Genomic DNA, 7,341 nt, shown 5'->3' with positions numbered 1-7,341 from the left:
CTCTTTGTAAAATTTTAATAAATGAAAGTTTTTTTTATTTATTTTGTTTTGTTTTTGTTTTGAGACAGGGTCTCACTCTGTCTCCTGGACTAGAGTGCCGTGGCCTCATCATAGCTCACTGCAACCTCCAACTCCTGGGCTCAGGGAATCCTCTTGCCTCGGCCTCCCGAGTAGCTGGGAGTACAGGTGAGAGCCACCACACCTGGCTAATTATTTCTATTTTTAGTAGAGACGGGGTCTCACTCTTGGTGAGGCTGGTCTTGAACTCCTGACCTCAAGCGATCTTCCTACCTTGGCCTCCCAGAGTGCTAGGATTACAGGTGTGAGTTGCCACGCCCTGCCCAAAGGTTTTATTTTTGTAGACAATTTTTATTAAGTTCTCTGAGTTTAATTCATATATGTAGCTATCCAGATGTTCAAAACGTGCAGAATGAACACTGTTTTTTTTTTTCTTTCTTTTTTGTTTTTTTAGAGTGAACATTCTTATCACTGCAGTGGACTGAGTAAAATGTATGACAGGATCAACTAGGTAAATAAAGGTTAAAAATTTTAGCCTTTCACAAATTACTAGAGTCATAGGAGTTTTATTTATACCAGAAAGAGCCAATCTTTTCTTGAATTTTGTACAAACTTGTGTTGATTGATTACTTTCCTGTTTTCCAAGAGAGGATTAAGAAATGCATAAAGCCTTAAGAATACATATAGCACAAAAGCACACAATAATTGATAAGGAAAGACATGGGGATTGGGGGAGGGAAAATAATAATAAAGCCAGGGGCACATGATGCCAAGACTGCATTTAGCCTAGGCAGACCCTGAATTTAGTGCCTGCTAATGTCACAACACCATATAAGATGTGTTGTTGCATCTTCACGGCAGAGTTCTGGTCCAGGGGGCTTCAAATCTTCCTTCCACTCTTAAGTCCATTTTTAAATACGAGGATAAACCAATTGGGCACAGGTCATAATTGTGTACTAGATGGAAAACCTGTCAATTTCAGCATCTGTTTTGTGATGGTGGTGGGCCTTCAGCCAACCCCAAGGTAGGACTGATTTAGGAGTCTGGGTCAATCCTGAACTGAGGGGGTGGGGTCTGGGTCAATTTTTGTCTAAACTTCAGCCATTTGAATTCACCTTCACAATTCTTTCTTATTACTTAAAATTCTTTTTCTGTAGAGACAGGGTCTCACTGTGTTGCTTAGGCTGGTCTTGAACTCCTGGCCTCAAGGGATCCTCCCATCTTGACCTCCCAAAGTCCTGGGATTACAGGTGTGAGCCACCATGCCTGGCCTCACCTTCACAATTCTTACTGTATCTTAGCATCACCTATACTGTTGTTTAAACTTTTCTTTAAATAAAATTACCAAATTAACTGATAATATTTATGACACTATGTGTGTGATGTATCTTTCCTAATAAATATTAAACATATATCTAACGACAGATTCTTTTTTTCCCTCTCAAGTAGCACTGTTTGTGTTACTTTGGAGGAAACACTGGGGTCCTCCCTCTTCTACTTCTGTTTCTTTGATTTGGATCTCTGTAGGTCGAAATGATTATACGCTATAGGAGTTGAAAGTTGTCTTTTGTCAAAGAAAAGGAAAAACCCACTGATTAACTGCAGTGATTCAGAAAGTCTTTCAATGGCAGTTAATGAGACTAGCTTTGGATTTAAGATATTTATGGAAAATTAATTTAAAATTTCTAAGTGACAGGTAATTTAGCCTGATTTTGTGGGCTTTGTTAGGATGCCTTTTGTACTTAAGGGAGGGTAAAGCTCACTTTGGCAGGAGAACGGGATCTGGGGTGCACACCATATGGTTTTAACTTTCTAAGTGTATACATTCACCTATGCATTCAAGAACTCGTACTGAGTGGCGTGCTACGTGCAGGGGCCCTGGAGAGCCCACAGTGCCCGAGACCATGTACCTGCTCTGGCACAGCTTACATTCTGGTGGGAAGGCCGGCACTAACCACGCAGGCCAGGTTTCAGATGGCGGTAGGCGCTGTAAGGAAAGAAAACGGTGTGTGCGAGGGAGGGCTGGTCTGAAGTAGAGGGGTCGGGCCGCCTCTCTAGGGAGACCCGCAGGAGCCGGCTTCGGGAGGTCGGGCCTGGGAGGGTGCTCCGGGTGGAGGCCAGGTGCGCACCAGGTGCTGGGCAGGCCGTCGACGGGACGTGTCTGCAGGTGGCGACTGTGGAGACAACGTCGTTCGGTGGTCGCCGGACCCGGTGGGAAGGGCAGACCGCATCCGCGCAGGGGGACTCTTTCTGGGGTCGATGGGGGAATGTTGGAAATGGGATCGTGGTTAACGGCTGCACACTCTGTAACTTCACTGAGAATCACGCAACTGTGCCTCTGAAACGGGTGAACTCTACGGCATGTGGACTCCGGAAGGCGCCTCTTCAACAGCTGCAGAAAGCCCAGCGAGCGGCTTTCCCGGCGGGCCCCGGCTGAGCGAGGGCAGCAGCGGCCCTCCCCGCCGGGTTTGCGCCGGTTGGCCCGGCCGCCGCGGCTTGCGGCCGCAATCCCGCGCACCCATTGGTTGGCCGGCGGGGGGCGGACCGCGGGGGCGGAACCGGAACCGGCCGCAGCTCGGGGGCGGGGCTTCGTTGGCGGCGGCGGACGCGGTAGCAGGACCCCGGACAGCCGCTGCAGCTCGGATCCCCATGGTGCGGGGCCGCGGCCAGGCCGCAGGAAGAGCCCGAGGCTCGGGCCGCCCCGGCTGACTGTGCGGGCCCGCGCGGCTCGGAGCGCCGCTCCCGTCGAGCCCCTCCGGGGTGCGGGCCGGCCCGCCATGGGGTCGCTGTTCCGGAGCGAGACCATGTGCCTGGCGCAGCTCTTCCTGCAGTCGGGCACAGCCTACGAGTGCCTCAGCGCCCTGGGCGAGAAGGGCCTGGTCCAGTTCCGAGACGTGAGTGTCTCCCGGGAGACGCGGGCCGCACCTGCCCGCCCGCCGCGGGCTCTCACGTCCCGCCGGCGCTCGGGCCTTCGTGCCGGGAGCGCCCGGGCAGGGGTGCGCCCCTGCCCCCGTTTCCCAGGCGGGGAAGCTGAGGCCTCAGCTTACCGAACAGAGCTTCCGCCCAGCGGGGGGCTGGCCCCGGGGTCGCCGGACGTCTGGTCCGCGGCCACTCAGCCCGGGCTAGTTGGGATCGCCTCCGTGTGGTCTTGGTCAACTTGGGGTGGTGCTCACCAATTGTTTGGGGAGAACAGATCCCCAAACAGATAAAGGCCTCTTGTTGTCCTTTTGGAACTTACGGGGCTGGCGGGGGGACATTAACCAGATAAATACGTAACCCAGAAAATGTTTGCTGTAAGGAAAATAAAACGGTGTGGTATGATGGTGATTTGGGTGGGAGGTGCTTTTGAAGGGGTGGTCAAGGAGAGCCTTTCTGAGGGGGTGACATTTCGGCTAAGACCCGCGTGGGAGGGTGCTGGCTTTGGGAAGATCTGGGGAAAGAGGGTCCGTGGTGGAGGGAACAGGAGGAGCATAGACAGAGCTTGAACTTGGCGTGAGCTGGGCGTAAACTCCTTGAGGAGAGGAGTTTTTGTCTGTTTTCTTCACTGGTGTGTAATGATGGACATACCATTGGGTAAGGACCAGAAGCGCAGTCATTATTTGTTGAACGGGAGCAGTCTCCTCAATGTGTGATAATAAACACTCACCTGTATCCATTTACTTGTTTATTGTTTGTCTCCACCATGGACTGTCAACCTCGCAGGGCAAGGACCTTGCCTGACTTGTTCTCTCCTGATTCCCCTAGACTTATCGCAGTGCCTGGCATTTCTTGGCATTAATGGGCATTTGTAGAATGAATGAACAAGGTTTTATTGAGTGCCTGCTATGTTCAGGCATTGTGTTTGGTGCACGGGGACTCAGTAGTGAGCCAGAAAAAGTCCCTGTGTTCCTGGAGCTCACAGTCTGGGAGGAGGCCGAGTAAACACACTGATTATGAGCTGTGATAAGTGCTCTGAAGGAAAAGAACAGGGCGTGAATGGGAGGCTGTTAAGCAGGACCTAATACTTATTGAATGGAAATTCACTCAGGCAAACATTTTATTTCCTGGCCACCACTTTCATTTCTTGGCTGTTTCCCCTTATCTTTCTGCGGGGTCCTTAATTTCAGAAGGGAACAGCCCTATCCCAGGTGTGACAGGGTGATGTTTGGGTTGGCCCCAGGAGGCGATTGCGAAGTCAAAGTCGTGGAGAAAGTAACTCGGGTACAGGTCAGGTGCAGCTCTTCCTGGTTCCTGGAGCTACTTGGGTTTCAGCCTGTGGCACCCACTCACCAGGCAGGGGCTGCGCTGACCCCCGCGATAGACTCAGGCAACAGATGCAAGTGAAACAGGCTCCTTTCTTTGTAACAGGTGTATCTGTTCCATCCCGTTAGTGCTCAAGCCGAGATACTTACCACACTTCAGTCGCAGATTTGAGCCAATGCTCTTATCACCCCAGAGGTTCAAGTTCCATTAAGTGCCGTTACATTAGGTTGTAGAGTATACTTAGGATCCTTTCTAACTAAAAGTCAGTGAAAAAAAATAAAGTGCTGGTCGTCTTTTTCCAGAAGGAAAATAAAACTAAGGCTGATGGTCAGCATCCTAGGTGCTAGTGCAGAAAGCGTTGTCACGTCTGACGCTTCTGCTGTTTTCTGGAGTTACTTACCGGCTTTGCAGACATGGGTCTTTTCTGGTTCATTATGGCTTTTGTTTTAGTAACCCTTGCCAGGGAAAAGGGGCAGGGCAAGGATTTCCTTGGTGACAGCCAGTGAGAAGACTTGGAAAAGAAAGATCATTCAGCTAAGCAGTGGGACTCAGTGCAGGGAAAGTCCTCTCACTTTTGTAACAGTTCTCAGCCTAAGAACAGGTTTCCTCTGTCCGGGTTTTTCTAGGTTAAATGTGTCTTAAAATGAATCTGTGTTAAAATGTACTTTATACCATTAGCTTTGAATTAAAAGCTAAAAAGAAAGCAAAACCTAAATTTTGTAAAAGGAACCATGCAATGGGAAAAAAAGAACCAATTAATATATGTAAGGTAGTGACGGTGGTATATGTCATATCCAATTATATTTGTATCAAAATTGCCACCAAAATTTACCTCTTTATAAAGATTCTACTATTTATAGAACCACTACTGTACAGTTAGAGTTACGTAGCGTTTGTTATTGAAGGAAACAAAACTGAAACTGAGAAGTGGTGTCCACTGTTGACAGCATTTGATGCAGAGCTTCCTTTCCAAGTTCTCAGTTCTGTGGAAATAGATCATGTCTGAATCATTAGGAACTTGGAAGTCGTCACTTTAGAGTAGTATGACCTCCAGAAATAAATGAGAAGGTGACAAACAGAAGTGAAATTTGAATTTTTATCTTTTTTTCTGGTTAATTCTTTAAAAAAAATTAAAAAAAACTGAACAGGAACTGAGCCATTTGGCAGAGACACTTCTCAGGTTGAGCAGTTTCATATCAAGTTGTGTCTTAATTGTTTTTTGAGAGTGCCCAGTACCACTGCTGGGTGGAATAAAAGATAAACTTCTTATCCTAAATGGCTTTCAACAAGAATGATTACCGTAAATTTTTTAAATTATAAAAGTAATATATGTGCATTGTGGGAAATTGTATACCTAGAAATAAGCATTTTAACTTTTTGGTTAATATTGAACAAACATTTTTCTAATAATATTGTAAAATGTGCATATATGTGTGTTTTTGTATAATTGGAATCACATTGAAAATATTTTTCTTTATTTTTCATCGTCTGGGAACTTGTTAGACACAATGAAAATATCTTAATCTGCTTTTCACACGAATTATGACTAATTTCCTAATTTTATTAAATATTCTTTTATTTTTTTTTTTATTTTATGCTTGTATTATAAGAAGTAGAAGGAAGAGTATAGGGACCCCCATGTACCCATAATGTAAACTCATGGCCACTTGTTTCTCCCCCCAACCCCATTCCCCACCCCAGACTAGATTATTTTGAAACAAATCCAACATATATAAATTCTTACTTTCAATAAGCGGCTCTGAAGGATAAGGACTCAAAAACAATAAACATGATACCATTATCATACCTGAAAATTTTAATAATAAGTTTGTTCATATAATAAAATGCCTCATCATTTAAAGCATCCTTTTCAATAAGTGCAGAGTAGGGCCAGGTGCAGTGGCTCACGCCTGTAATCCTAGCACTGTGGGAGGCTGAAGCAGGAGGATCGCTTGAGCCCAGGAGTTTGAGGCTGCTGTGAGCTATGATGACTCCACTGCACTCTAGCCTGGGTGACAGTGAGACTCTGTCTCAAAATAAATAAATATAAAAATTAAATCTTGGCAAAATTTGGGGGAAAAATATACTTTCATACACTACTGAATAGGAGTATAAACTGACATAACTTTTCTGGAGAGCAATCTGGCAACCAAAAAAGCCTGAAAATTGTCCTTTGCCCAGCAGCATCCCATGAAGAAATTTAACCTAAGGGAAAAAGAACAGATACAGACAAAAATGTATCTATAAGAACATCAACCTCAGAAAGAAAAATGATAACCCAAAAATCCAACAATAGAAAATTAGTTAAATTATACTCTATATCCCTCCAATGGAATACTACTCAGCAATAAAAAGGAACTCCCGACACATGCAACAACACGAGTGACGTTCAGAAACATCATACCAAGGGCAAGAAGCCAGACGCAAGAGGCCACATAGTGTAGGATTATTTATATGGAATGTCCGGAAAAGGTAAATCAAGAGGCAGTACATGAGCGGGGCTGCAGGCAGGAATGAGGGTTACCTATAAAGGAGCATAAGAAATCTTTCTGGGGGAATGGAATATTCTAAAACTGGATTGTGGTGATGGTTGCATGACTTGATAAATTTTCTAAAGATCATTAAACTGTATACTTGAGCCAGGCATGGTGCTCACGCCTGTCATCCCAGCAACTCTGGAGTCTGGGGCGGGAGGATCACTGGAGCCCAGGAGTTTGAGACCAGCCTGGGCAACATATCTAGACCAAGTCTCTAAAGAAATACAAAAAAATTAGCTGGCTGTAGTGGCACACGCCTATAGTCTCAGTGAGCTATGATCGCGCCACTGCACTCCAGCCTGGGAAACAGAGTGAGACCTGGTCTCTAAAAAATAAAGTAAATAGATTGTATTCTTGAATGGGTGAATTGTATGATGTGCCCCAATAAAGATGGATAAAAATTATGGGTCAGCTTCACAAGTAGCTGGGACTACAGGCTCAGGCCACCACACCCAGCTAGTTTTTCTATTTTTAGTAGAGATGGGGTCTCACTCTTGCTCAGGCTGGTCTTGAACTCCTGAGCTCAAGGGATCCTCCCACCTCG

The 7,341-nt window shown here is 46.1% G+C and overlaps 1 protein-coding gene across 1 annotated transcript in view; it reads left to right on the top strand.

Annotated features, from left to right (window-relative positions):
• The first annotated feature begins 2,617 nt into the window (after positions 1–2,617).
• ATP6V0A2 (ATPase, H+ transporting, lysosomal V0 subunit a2) overlaps positions 2,618–7,341 on the top strand; it is a 29,122-nt gene continuing 24,398 nt past the window's right edge. The window contains exons 1-3 of the mRNA XM_012663571.1: positions 2,618–2,916; positions 3,283–3,333; positions 5,428–5,448. Of these exons, the coding sequence (XP_012519025.1) occupies positions 2,796–2,916; positions 3,283–3,333; positions 5,428–5,448 (193 nt within the window). The 5' untranslated portion in view covers positions 2,618–2,795. The remainder of the gene's footprint in view (positions 2,917–3,282; positions 3,334–5,427; positions 5,449–7,341) is intronic.

This window comes from Propithecus coquereli, unplaced genomic scaffold (genome assembly GCF_000956105.1).
Source record: "Propithecus coquereli isolate 6110/MARCELLA unplaced genomic scaffold, Pcoq_1.0 Scaffold81, whole genome shotgun sequence".
Lineage (NCBI taxonomy): Eukaryota > Metazoa > Chordata > Mammalia > Primates > Indriidae > Propithecus > Propithecus coquereli.
This window is presented reverse-complemented; position numbering and strand designations above follow the sequence as displayed.